Source organism: Humulus lupulus, chromosome 6 (genome assembly GCF_963169125.1).
Source record: "Humulus lupulus chromosome 6, drHumLupu1.1, whole genome shotgun sequence".
Taxonomy (NCBI): Eukaryota; Viridiplantae; Streptophyta; class Magnoliopsida; order Rosales; family Cannabaceae; genus Humulus; species Humulus lupulus.
This window is the reverse complement of record NC_084798.1, coordinates 1520211-1534673: the sequence shown is the minus strand read 5'-3', so window position 1 is coordinate 1534673 and position 14463 is coordinate 1520211. Positions and strand designations below refer to the sequence as shown.

General features: G+C 31.8%; 1 protein-coding gene across 1 annotated transcript in view; it reads right to left on the bottom strand.

Annotated features, from left to right (window-relative positions):
- The window catches only part of LOC133783591 (uncharacterized), a 40594-nt gene that overhangs the window by 9578 nt on the left and 16553 nt on the right, over nt 1-14463 (bottom strand). Inside the window, exons 9-21 of the mRNA XM_062223242.1 lie at nt 8445-8657; nt 8124-8372; nt 7899-8048; nt 6572-6787; nt 6442-6486; nt 6098-6343; nt 5779-5994; nt 5451-5684; nt 3491-3706; nt 3195-3407; nt 2851-3096; nt 2506-2721; nt 2182-2415 (exon numbers count right to left, since the gene is read on the bottom strand). Coding sequence (XP_062079226.1) covers nt 2182-2415; nt 2506-2721; nt 2851-3096; nt 3195-3407; nt 3491-3706; nt 5451-5684; nt 5779-5994; nt 6098-6343; nt 6442-6486; nt 6572-6787; nt 7899-8048; nt 8124-8372; nt 8445-8657 — 2694 coding nt within the window. The remainder of the gene's footprint in view (nt 1-2181; nt 2416-2505; nt 2722-2850; nt 3097-3194; nt 3408-3490; nt 3707-5450; nt 5685-5778; nt 5995-6097; nt 6344-6441; nt 6487-6571; nt 6788-7898; nt 8049-8123; nt 8373-8444; nt 8658-14463) is intronic.

Genomic DNA, 14463 nt, shown 5'->3' with positions numbered 1-14463 from the left:
GAGAGAAGTCAAAACATAAGTCACAAGTCAGATTTTCTCATAGTTTTAGATTCTCTCTAAACACAAGTCATTTTCTAAGCTTCTTTGTTATTTTCTCTTCTTCTCTCTATATTTATCTCATGTGTTGAGAATTTCTCACACTAATCTAGGTGGTTCTAAGGATACATTGGAAGATTGTGAATAAAATAGAAGATCGGTTCAGTTTTTTGATAATACTCTGTGACAGAGAAGATACAAAAGTTAGAGAAACTGAATGAATGACTCTTTAATTCCGCTGCGTATACTGTAAGTATTATATTCTTTGTTTCTCTTTGAGTTCAATTTTAGAAATATGTTTTAGGCTATCTCGTATTAATTTGTTTAATATTAGATATCCATTAAAGTAAATAAAGATCTTGTATAAGCTAATCCAACACCTCAGAACCCAAGTATCTCCTCTCACCCGTCTCATCCCAATGGATATGTGATCTACACTTCCTCCCATATAACATTTCATACAGAGCCACTCCGATAGTCACCTGATAACTGTTGTTGTACGAAAACTCAATCAAAGGGAGATACTTACTCCAAGATCCCCCAAAATCCAGCACATAGGCTCATAGCATATCTTCCAATATTTGAATAGTCCTCTCAGACTGTCCATCCGTCTGAGGATGATAAGCGGTACTAAACTGTAACTGCGTGCCCATAGCCTTTTGCAGGTTCTCCCAACAATTGGAGGTGAAGGTGGGGTCCCTGTCAGTTACTATCGACCTCAGAGCCCCATGAAGCCGTACAATTTCCTTCACATACAACTCTACATTCTGCTCCATAGTATAAGTCGTCCTCATATGCAAAAAGTGGGCGGACTTGGTTACCTATCCACAATCACCCACACAGAATCATGTTGTCCCACGGTCTTCGGTAAACCGACCATGAAGACCATGGTGATATCCTTCCATTTCTACTGGAATCCCTAGAGGCTGCAACAACCCTGTTGGCCTCTAATGTTCAGCCTTTACCTGATGACAAGTTAAACATTTGGCCACATAATCCACCATATCCCTCTTCATCCTCGCCCACCAATCACTACAAAAAATCTTAGTTTTAGTCACAATAAAATTTGTGACTACAAGTAAAAAATTTGTGACTAAAGAAAATCTATCTTACTTATGTCATCACTAAAAAGTCCATGGCTAAAAGTATTAGTCACAAAAATTACAATTTGTTGTCACTAAATGTATTTTTAATCACAACAAAGTTTATCACTAAAAATAATAGGTTGTGACAAAAACTACATTAGTGACAACTTGTAATTAAGTATGACTTTTTAGTCACAAATATTTTTTTCTTGTGACTAAAAGTGACATTTAGTTACACAAAATATATGTTGTGACTAAAAGGTTGTCACTAAAAGATATATTTATTTGTAGTGAATACAGAGTTCTCAAATCTTGGTACATCTTCGTCGTACTTGGATGTAAAGAATAGGGAGTGGTATGAGATTCATCCAAGATCTCTCGCCGGATATCAGAATTGATTGCCTTAATGACTTTTTCTAAGAGATAATCATTTCAATAACTTAGTCTCTTAAAAAAAATGTTCAAATCAATTAAACTTGTAATATAATTTAGTATGCTAAAATATTATGAATTTATAAACTGGTATTCTCCAATATAGAATTGTGTTTCTCATATGTTAAATTTGACATATGATAAACTTCATGATAAACTTTTGATTCTTATTGTTTATTGTCTAATGTAACTATTGCAACTTTTTATTTTTAAATTGTTTACATATTAAAAGTAGACTTTTACAACTAGAACACACAAGGTAATATATTATTCACAGCCAAAACAAAACTTAATATATTACAACTGGTTGGCTGACCGAGTGAGCTAAAGCTCAGAGTCATCAACTTATTATTAGTTCAGATACACTCAAAACACACAATAAAGGTAAAGACTTTTGACTTAGGATATGATCATATAAACCATATCCTATCTTATTACAAAGATGTAAATAAGGATCCAAATCCAACGAAAACATATGATAAACGTACCCCCACGAAGAATGCACATCAGAATTTGCAATTCTACTTTTCCTCAGCCTTTACCTATTAAACAAGCCAAAAAATTTATTCAGATCGAAAACGTCCAAATCAAAGAACATTGGCATAAATAAATTAACTAGAGAGTTTACCGGTTTGACATAGATTCCAATTGAATCAATGTAGTGGCCTGATTTTCCATGGAACCCAACAACGACGCCACCTTGAATTGGGCGGGAGAAAGCAGTGCCTGTTTCTTTTCCGAATGGTCCATATGTATTAACATTTGATATAAATGATAATGATGTGATCACAGTTAATCCACGATAACTTCCATATGTCCCTCTTATAGATGTCAAAAACTTCGAACTCCCATCAAACTCAATCTACAATAATACAAATTAAGTAATGAATGATTTCATTTCGTTGTTGTGTCTCATCAATATTGATCAACCCATATATATGGCCATGCTTACTATTTTTTCCACACCAATATCGTTTGGATTCTTGCCACCAAATTTTCCATAGACGCGGCCATTGCTGTCCAAGAAAGTGAGAGACTTGATATTGGAATCATCATAGCCGACAGATATCTGTTTTATCCAACTACCACTTCCCACCTTGAAACTAATTTGGCTATCTCCAGCCGAACCTCCCCATACCCCTAATGAAATGATTCCTTCTGTATTCACCTGCAACCAAAAACCAATAGCCATACACACACATACATATATATATATATATATAGTTAATCTTAGGTACTATGTCCAGTTAGTTATTACTGTTGTTTTACATCAAAGTAGTGGCTTCGGGTGACTTACTGGTTTTACATATATACCAATAGCATCAAGGTAGTAGCAGGAGCGTCCATGAAATCCAACCACGGCACTGTCTGCAATGGGGACGGTGAAAGGCTTACCAGAAGTAGTACTACTGGTTCCAAAAGGTCCATGTGTGGTCAGATTTGTGTTAAAAGACAGTGACATGATAACATCAGAAACACCTTTGTAGTCACCATACGTTCCACTTATGGATTTCAAGTACTCCGAAGGGAAATTGATAGTGACCTTGTACACAACACAACACAACACATATATTGAGGTGAGAAAAATTGAGTAACCAATTAAGTAGTGCATATCACACGTACAATTATAAAACAAGTTACCTTTTTCTCTACACCCCTGTCCGAAACATCAGGGCTCCCGCCACCGAATGTGCTAGAGATAGAGCCACGTGCGTCTTTGAAGGAAACAGACTTGATATTACCACCTTCATGGATAGTTATCTCAGTTATTCCAGAGGTGGATTTGTAGCTCCAAGGCTCACCACCCGTACGACTCCCCCATGGTCCCAACGAAATGACTCCTCCTGAGGATCCCTGATAGATCAGCCAGCATAACACGCGTGAGACAACTCATTGTGTAGATCATACAATTATATATTATAAAAGAAGTTACGTACCTTTTGGTCTTCACCCGTTTTCGAAACATCATCAGGGCTCCCGCCACCGAATGTCCTAGAGACAGCGCCAGCTGCGTCTTTGAAGGAAATGGAGTTGATATTACCACTTTCATGGATGGTTATCTCGCTTATTGCAGAGCTGGGTTTGTAGCTCCAGGGCTCACCACGTGAACTACTCCCCCATGGTCCCAACGAAATGGCTCCTCCTGAGGACGCCTGATCGATCAGCATAAACAAGAATAAACATGTGAGACATCATTCGTATCATATAATAATAACTAGAGATTTAACTTGAATGACATGGATTTTGTATTTCACTCAAAAACTCAAAGCTAACAACTCTTTTTTCTTTTTTTCTTATGCACTACAAATAAAGGTAACATTTAGTGACAACTTTTTAGTCACAACATATATTTTGTGTGACTAAATACCACTTTTAGTAACAAAAAAAAATTACTTGTGACTAAAAAGTCCTACTTAATCACAAGTTGTCACTAATGTAGTTTTAGTCACAACCTATTATTTTTAGTGATAAAGTTTGTTGTGACTAAAAATACATTTAGTGACAACAAATTGTGATCTTTGTGACTAATACTTTTAGCCACGGACTTTTTAGTGATGACATAGGTATAATGATTTTTCCTTAGTCACAAATTTTTTGTTTTTAGTCACAAAATTTGTTGTGACTAAAACTAAGATTTTTCGTAGTGATGGAGTGGAAATCGCCAGTCCATTTTGTTTCTCTAATGTTAGAGAGGCCTAAGCCTTTAATTGTAATTTAAAATGAAGAGGTGAGAGTTAATTTTTTTTTTTTTTGTAATGTTAGAGATATCCATTCCAAAAAAAAAAAAGTCAGAGAATCCTATTATTACAGTAGTGTTATTTTAAAAATAAAATAATAATAATAAAAAAATATTTATTATTTTTTAATATGTTTTGAGTTTTTTTTTATTAATAGCTCTTTATTAGTTTCTATTAGAGCATTGCAGCAATACATTTTATAATAATAATTTATAAATAAAATTCATAAAAAAAATCATTTAGCAAGAGATATATCAACTTTAACCTTGTTCAAAAGTTGATATATCATTCAAACCCAACCATTTTCACATAAAAATAATGGGGTCTCTTTCTACACTTGAAGGATGCTTTCATTACTTTTTTTTTCTTTTAATTTAAATTTATTTAAGTAATAATATTTTTAATTTAATTATATTTCTAAAATAAAATATTTATTTTAGTGGTAACTAGTCCAATTTGTTTTTTAATCTATAGTGGGGATTTGACATATGAAATTTAATTTAAAAAATCCATTGTACATATGTTTTCTATAACTAGGTGAAATTTTGTTTCGTATTATTTAGAAAATTAATTAATTATTTTTATTAAGTTTTATAATTTTTATATAAATTTTAAATAAATAAAAAAATATTATATATAAAAGAATGATATAAATATATTTAAAGAAAAATTAAACCAAAACATTGTTTATGGTATAAAACATTGTTTAATATGTTAATTAATCTTTTAGATCACAAACTACCATATATTTAAGGTATAAACATTCATGATATTATTTAAATCACACATTAATTATTGAAGAATTTTTTTTTATTCTTGATAGAAAATAAATGTTATTATAATTCACTACAAGAAAAAATATTTATGATAACTCTCGTGTAGTGTTATAAAATGTAGATTATAACACTTTAGCAAGTGTTAAATCTGCCCATGTAATTAAAAGTCTTGCTATTTAATTACATTTTTTTCATGTTATTAAATAAAATATTAAAAATATTTCTTATTTAGTTACTTAGTCATACTATTTATGCACGCATAACATTTTATTATGTATTATATATTATTGTGATAATAATATTTAATAATATGTAAATTTATATTAATATCCAATTTTGTACTAAATATTATTATAAAAAAATAAATTAATTAGAGAGTTTACCGGTTTGACATAGATGCCAATTGAATCAATATAGCTGCCTGATTTTCCATGGAATCCAACAACGACGCCACCTTGAATTGGGTTTGAGAAAGCATGGCCTGTTTCTTTTCCGAATGGTCCATATGTATCAACATTTGTTATAAATGACAATGATGTGATCACAGTTATTCCACGATAAATTCCATATGTCCCACTTATGGATGTCAAAAACTTCGAACGCCCATCAAACTCAATCTACAATAAAACAAAACACATAATGAATGATTTCATTTCGTTGTCGTATCTCATCAATATTGATCAACCCATAAATATTGCCATATATGCTTACTATTTTTTCTACACCCATATCGTTATTATTCTTGCCACCAAATTTTCCATAGACGCGGCCATTGCCGTCTAAGAAAGTGAGAGACTTGATATTGGAATCATCATGGCCGACAGATATCTGTTTTATATAACTACCACTTCCCACCTTGAAATTAATCGTGTCATCTCCAGCCGAACCTCCGCATACCCCTAACGAAACGATTCCTTCTGTATTCACCTGCAACCAAAAACCAACAGCCATACACATATATATATATAGTTATTACTGTTAGTTTACGTCATGAAACATATCAAAATTGTTGATCAAAGTAGTGACTTACTGGTTTGACATAGATACCGAGAGCATCAAGGTAGTGGCTAGAGCGTCCATGAAATCCAACTACGGCACTGTCTGTGATGGGGGAGCTGAAAGGCTTACCAGAAGTAGTACTACTTGTTCCGAATGGTCCATGTGTGGTCAGATTTGTGTGAAAACATAGTGAAGTGATAACATCAGATACACCATTGTAGTCACCATACGTTCCACTTATGGATTTCAAGTACTCTGAAGGCAAATTGATAGTAACCTTGTACACAACACGTACATATATTGAGGTGATGAAAAACGAGTAATCGAGTAGCTATTTCATTGTGCAGATCATACAATTATTGTAAAAGAAGTTACCTTTTTCTCTTCACCCCTTTCCGAAGTGATTTCTCTTGAGGACCCCTGATCGATCAGCATGAGCATGTGAGACAATCATACCTATCATATATATCATACAATTATTATTATTATAAAAGAAGTTACGTACCTTTTTCTCTTGGCCGGTTTGCGAAGCATCAGCTGGTCTGCCGCCACCGAATGTGCCAGAGATAAAGCCACCTGCGTCTTTGAAGGAAATGTAGTTGACATTACCACCTTCATTGATGGTTATCTCACTTTGTCCAGAGCTGCGTTTGTAGCTCCAAGGCACGCCGCCTGAACCACTCCCCGATTCCCCGATGGAAAGGACTCCTCCCGAGGACCCCTGATCGACAGCATGTGATGACACAATCATTCCTATCATATAATAATGTGTACGTAGCCAAAACTACAATACTTGAAACACTATTAATTAACTTTTCTTCTAGCAAAAAAATAAAATAAAAATTCAAATTTATGTAGTGGAAATATTACTAAAGTTTTTAGAATAATTATGTATTTACTAGAAATTATTGAGTTTAGTATTCTAGAACTCTCATTTCTTAGTTAGTAGATGAAAATTATATAGAATAATCTACTAGCTAATAGTTTAATTTTGTTTCTAGAAAAATTCATAAAGTCTATAAACAGAGATGTAGTCCCATCATTTTGTATCAATCCAAAAACACAAGTTGAGTTCTATAAAAAAACATCTTACCCATATTAATATTAGTTTTCACCAAGTATTCAAGTTTTCTCCCAAATTCATCTTAATTTTCAATATGTAGACATCTAGGGTATTTTTTTTTAAAAAAATAAAAAGATTAATCCTAGGTTTTTAAAGATTTAAAACCCCCCCTTAAAAAAGCCACATATATTTTCACACGTACCATCCATTATTATTATCATTATTTTTTAATAGATGAATTTGTTTTTTAATAATCGAATACAGTATTTGTTTTAGATTCCTTGGCTCCAACTCTAATCTATATCCGCGGCATACCGTCCATTCATTTAAATATTATATTATTTTCTTTGTGTTTATTATTAGGTGTATGTTCATTCTTCGTTGATCATTATTTAAAAATTATTTATAAATATTGGACAATTACTATACCAATTGAATATAAGGAAGTAAAATCCAAAATAATTAGAATATAACAAAGGTGTTGTTGGTAACACTTAAAAAAAAATTAATTAATTAAAAATTTAATAATTAAATTTAAAATGTGTTTGGTAATTTTATTTTTATTTATTATTTTTTAAATTTTAATTAAAATTCAATAAATTTTGAAAATAGAATTGTTTCACTTTCAAATTATTTTAAACAGTTCTAAACTTTTTTTTTCTTCTCTTCTTCAAATCAACACATTTATATTGTTAAACAAAAAAATAAAAAACACAACCAAAATAATTAATAATTTCATTTCGTTGTTGAATTTGATCAAAATGCTTACCATATTTTGTACACTAGTGCCACCAAATTTTCCATAGGCGCAGTCATTGTGGACAGTTATCCAACTACTATTTCCCACCGTGAAACTGATTGGGTTATCTCCACCCACACCTCCAGATTTCCCAAATGAAATGCTTCCATCTGGATTTACCTGCAACCAAAAACCAATATAAATATATATATATGAATAATACAAGCACTTTCATTTAACGTTCAAGTGACTTACTGGTTTTACATAAACACCAATAGCATCAAGGTAGTCGCAAGCGCGTCCATGAAATCCAACTACGACACTGTCTGTTATGGGGACGCTGAAAGGCTTACCAGAACTAGTACTACTACTGGCTCCAAAAGGTCCATGTGTGGTGAGATTTGTGTTGAAAGATAGTGAAATGATAACATCAGACACACCTTTGTAGTCACCATACGTTCCACTTATGGATTTCAAGTACTCCGAAGGGAAATTGATAGTGACCTTGTACACAACACAGCACAACACATATATTTAGGTGAGAAAAAATGAGTAACCAATTATAAAACAAGTTACCTTTTTCTCTACACCCCTCTCGGAAGCATCAGGGCTCCCGCCACCGAATGTCCCAGAGAAAAGGCCAGCTGCGTCTTTGAAGGAAATGGAGTTGATAATACCAGCTTCATGGATGGTTATCTCAGTTATTCCAGAGCTGGGTTTGTAGCTCCAAGGCACACCGCCTGAGCGACTCCCCCATGCTCCCAACGAAATGACTCCTTCTGAGGACCCCTGATGATCGATCAGCATAAACGACAATAAACATATGAGACAGAAATCTACAATGTCATTCGTATCATGTAATAATGCGTAGCCAAAACTACAATGTCATACCATTTGCTTCGATAGATTTGTTGAATGGCAGAAATCTCCGTTATACAATTGGCTGTGTGATTTGAAAATGGCAAAGGTACGTGTTAATTTATAAAGAGAAGAATATGAGGGTGAAAGAACATTGAATGTTAGGTGTAATAATTCGAATATGATGTGATCATTGCTTTGTTTTACATGCATGTTGGAATCCTGTTCATTGTAATTTTTTTTGAAACTGTTTTTTTGAAAGGGGTGTTTGTTGTTGTTTTCGTAAAATAGTTTTTAAAAATAAAGTTACAAATAATAAAAAGTTTTGAGAACAAAAAAATATTGTTGTTTTCTGTTGTTTTTAAATTTTTTTTTTGCTTATTTTTTTGTTTTCCAACTAATATAATTTATTGTCACATCATTTTCTCTTTTATTAGTTTCTCCATCTTCACTTTCTCTCTCATCACTTTCTATGTTCTTATTTTCTCTCTCATCACTTTCTCTCTCCTTATATTTTCTCTCTTCACTTTCTCGCTATTTTCTCTCTTCTCACTTTTATCTTTCATCATTTTCTATCTCCTTATTTTCTCTTGCATAACTTATTATGTCATAATTTTTTCGTTCATCACTTACTATATTCTCACTTTTTCTCTCATCACTTAATATATCATCATTTTCTCTCTAATCATTTTTTCTCTCTCACCATTTACTCTTTCGTCATTTTTTCTCTACTCACTTCTCTCTTTTCACTTTCTTTCCTATCACATTCTCTCTCATTTTTTCTTGGATTAATTTATTTCTTTTCAATTTCTATTTCTTCAAATTTTCTTTTCTTACTTTCCCACTCCTTATTTTTCATCATTTTTTCTTTCAAACTATTTTATCTCATTGTTTATTACAAACTTTTAAACGATTTTTCTCATTGTAAATATATTTGTTAATTTTTTATTTAATATTTAAAAAAAATAAAACTAAAAAATGATTTTTAGAAAACATTAACTAAACACATCTTATTTTTTAAAAACTACAAAAACTGTTTTCTATTCTCATTTCTGATAACACGATAACACGATTTTGAAAACAAAAAACAATGCCAAAAACTACAAGTTAACAACTTATTTAAAAAATAAAAAAAATTAAACAACTAGTCTTTATGGAGTGGAAATCGCCAGTCCATTTTGTCTTGTCTCCATCCGACTCCCCAAGAGAGACATGTGAGAGAGTTAGAGGCTCTTTAATTTCTTAACTAAAAAAGTATTTTTTGTTATTAAAATTAAAAATTATTTTTTGAAAACAAATATGGGTATTTGATATTGTTTTCAAAAAATAGTTTTTAAAAACAAAGTTACAATAAAACAAAAAAATTGAGAACAACAAATATTGGGTGTGTTTGGAATTGTTTTCTGTTTTTTGTTTTAAAAATTGTGTTTTCGAAAATGAGAACATACTTTTTTTTGTAGTTTAAAAAAAACAACAGGTGTTTGGCTAATGTTTTCTAAAAATGATTTTTTAGTTTTATTTTTAAAAAAATCTTAAATAAAAAATTAATAAATATTTACAAAGAGAAAAATATTTTAAAAGTTTGTAATAAATAATGAGATAAAGTAACGTAAAAGAAAAAATGATGAAAAATAAGGAGAGAAATTTTGAGGAAGAAAAATTGAGAAGGGAGAGATTGACGTGAGAAAAAAAAATGAGAGAGAAAGTGATAAGAGAGAAAATAAGGAAATAGAAAAGGAGGATATAGAAAGTGATGAGAGAGTCAATAATGAGATAATAAGTGATGTGAGAGAAAATAATGAGATAATAAGTGATGATAGAGAATAAAGATATCAAAAGTGATGAGAGAGAAAGTGATGTGAGATAATAATAATTAAAAATGTTGTGTGAAAAAAAAATTGACAAAACAAAAATTTGAGAACAACTAAAAACAATTTTTTGTTGTTCTCAATAATTTTTGTAACTTTGTTTTTAAAAATTGTTTTATGAAAACAATGCTAAACACCTCTATTTGTTAACAGTTTTTAGGTTTAAAAACAAATAATAATTTTTTAGTTAATGAGTCAAACACCTTCATTGTTTTCTATTGTTCTCAATTTTTTTTGTCCATTTTTTTTCTCACATTACTTCTTTTAATTATTATCTCACATCATTTATTCTCACATTACTCTCTCTCTCATCATTTTCTATTTTCTTATTTTTTCTCTCTTCACTTATTATCTCATCATTTTCTCTCCATCACTTTCTTTAAATTTTCTCTCCTTACTTTCTCGACCTAATTTTTTTTGTTGTTGTAAAAGCTAAAGCCGTTTTTTAAAACAACATGGGCTGTTTTGCGTTGTTTTTGTAAAATAGTTTTTAAAAATAAAGTTACAAAAAATAAAAAGTTTTGAAAATATCAATAAAATATTGTTGTTTTCTGTTGTTCTCAATTTTTTTTTTGTTTATATTTTTTTGTTTTTATACTAACATAATTTATTGTCACATCATTTTCCCTTTCATTAGTTTCTCTATTTTCACTTTCTCTCACATCACTTTCTCTCCCATCACTTTCTATGTCCTTATTTTCTCTCTCCTTACATTTTCTCTCTTCACTTTCTCACTATTTTCTTTCTTCTCACTTTTATCTTTTCATTTTCTCTTTCATCATTTTCTATCTCCTTATTTTCTCTTGCATAACTTATTATGTCATAATTTTCTCTTTCATCACTTACTACATCTTCACTTTTTATCTCATCACTCAATATATCCTCATTTTTTCTCTCTCGCCATTTCCTATTTCATCATTTTTCTCTACTCACTTCTTTCTCTTCACTTTCTTTCTCATCACCTCCTCTCTCATTTTTTCTTGGATCAATTTATCTTTTCTCAATTTCTATTTCTTCAAATTTTCTCTCCTTACTCACTACAAAAAAAAGGTTCTATACCGACAACATGTTCTCGGTATATACATTTCAGATGCGCGGGATATTTTTGCGGTTCTGAAATAGGGTTAGTTTCTATACCGAGAACATGTTCTCGGTATAGGGTTTATAAATATGCCCAACAGAACCTCTTTCTCCTTCCTCTCTGGTTTCCTCTGTTTCTTCGCCTCTCTCCGCCGAAAACCTCCATTTTCTTCCCAAAAATTTCGGTTTTAAGCCCAAAAATTTCCAAAGGTGAAGGAGTTTCTCTCTATTTGTTAAAGGTAAGGTTTATTTCTTCATTTTATATATATATACTTGTTTATGAAATGGTAATGATTTTTTGTAATTTTTGTTTGAAGGTTGGATGTGGTTTTTGTTGAACTACAGAGAAAGTTTGCAAGGAATTGAAGGTGTTGGTAAGTTGTTTTTAATTTTTCTGTTTTTTTTTAATTTTTTTTCAATTTTTTAATAATTTAAGTTTTTTTATATATATAAAATAATATTAATTTTAATAAAAATCAGAAATTATTATATTAGATAGAATGTATTTATTTTTAGGTTTTAAAAATATTTAATAGTAAAAATGAGATTAGGAATTAGAAAATTATTATATGATTAATTAGTATTTTTTTTCAAGGTGAAATTTATGTGTATTAAACATATTAGTAAACATATTAAATATTTGAGTGTTAATTTGAAAATTTTGGTGCTAATGTTAGTATGTTGTTGTTGTCAATTTTAATTTTTTTGGTTATGTTAGTAGTAAAAAATCAGATTTTATAAATATTGATGATTTGTTGTTAATTTTTAGTAGAATTTTGATATTTTGCTTAGAAAATTGAATAATTAATAAAATTTAGACTAATAATTATAAATTATATAGTCGTTTAAAATGAATTTGTATTGCTCTCTGCATGATCTGGGTCTGGATATTTTTTATGTGTTATTTGCAGGATTTTAAATTTTGGGGTAGATGAAAATATAGTCGTTGTTGACGCCGTTTTTCGTCAAACAGTGAAAGAAGAGCACATAAACAATAACTGATAATGACCAATTTGAATAAAACAATACAGACACAATTTTTACGTGGTTCAGCAGTTAAATCTGCCTAGTCCATGAGTCTCTGTTATTAATCTCAAGATTATCTCTGAAAATTCTTAAGCATGAATTCTTCAGTGTTTTCTCTCAAGGATCAGAATTTCGGTCCATTACAATGGTGCTTAACCTCTCTATTTATAGAGAAGGCTGCAGAATACTATCCCACATATTTTGGGTAGTTACTATTTTTGTGTAAATAAAATAAATGGCTTTAAATGCCTATAATCAGATATAAAAGGAAACATCCCCTGAAGATCAGGAGACGTATAACTGACTAAATAATATCCCACGATTCTAGGGGATTTACAATAATGAATGAGGATTACATCTCGTATTTATAACACTTGTAGATATTCAAGGTGGTTATCACGTATCTCTAAGGCTTTAGCTTCCCAGGTTTCCCGCCATCTATCGAGCTAAAAACATCTTCCGAGGCCACATGGCTTTCGAGATCGTATGTGCATCGAGCTCGGGACCCCTGATCCGAGATCGTCCCCGAAGATGAGAGCGTCCCCGGAGCTATCTTTCGAGATCATGAATACTTCGAGGTCACCATACTCGAGGTCGTCTCGACATTCAATCCTGGAGCATGTTTCCAACTTTATGAGTCCACTTATTTGCGAATCCAACTTTCGAGGTCGTATTTAACATAGCTCGAAATCTGGGTGTAACATCTTGCCCTCTCAAAAGTATTTGTTCGAATCCTAAGAGAAGGAAACTTTTGAACTACTTTCTTTGAGAACTGTACTGTCACACTTTCGAAAATGGACATGCGTCAGCTGGGTATTGCTCATTTTCGGTACTTGAGTACCTTGGAAACAGGCCCACGATCATCCGTCTGCCACCTTTTCGGCGCCATCTTGTCATTGATTCCCATCCGTCCGATTTAGCAAGGATTTCATTCAACGCCCCGGATTGATCCCCCTTTTTCCATCTATATATACGAGACCCTACTCTTCGTCTTCATTTTTACCTTCGTTTAACAAAAGCAAGAAAAGAAGAAGAAGAAAAAGAAAAAAGAAACCAGAGACCTCCTCATAACGTTTCTATTCTGTGCATGTTTTCTCGGCCAAAGAAACAAATAAACCCCGGTCTGTTCGAGTCCGTGAGTTCTTATTTGCAACCTCTTCTTCAATCGACAATCTCTCTGCAATCGCCATTGTTGTGTAAGTAAGCAATCTTTGTTTTCCATTTTTCCAGTTTTCATTCATGTTGTTCTTGCTGTGTATGTGTTTATACTAGTTTACATCCTTAGCATAATACGATAGGAGGTTTTGATTCGATAGGCTCTTATGCTTTTTAGACATCCGTACTGGATTTACATCAGTGGTTTATACCCAATTTTCATATTTGAGTGAGGTTCCTATTTTCTGGGTTTTGAAATTTTTAGGCAATGTTTCTTGTACACTAAGTTTTCGGGTAAAAAACATGGGCCTTGATAAATGCACGAAACCCAAGGTTGCCTTTCCTGGTTAACCGCCACTTTCTTTTCCCTTGATTTTTGGGATTTTCATAAAATTATCCACGCTCCTTTCTTCTTCGTGGAACGCACGCCCCTGACTCTTCAATTAAGGTCTTAATATTTAGCTTGTTTCGCTCCTAAACCCCGAGCTCGTAAGTTCAAGCTCGGAAATCTTGCATGCATGGACCTCACCATTTTTCTTTCTCGCTAGATGTCACAGAATCTGGAAAAACGGTGGGGGTCGTTGCTAGCAATCCCTTACGAGCCAAAA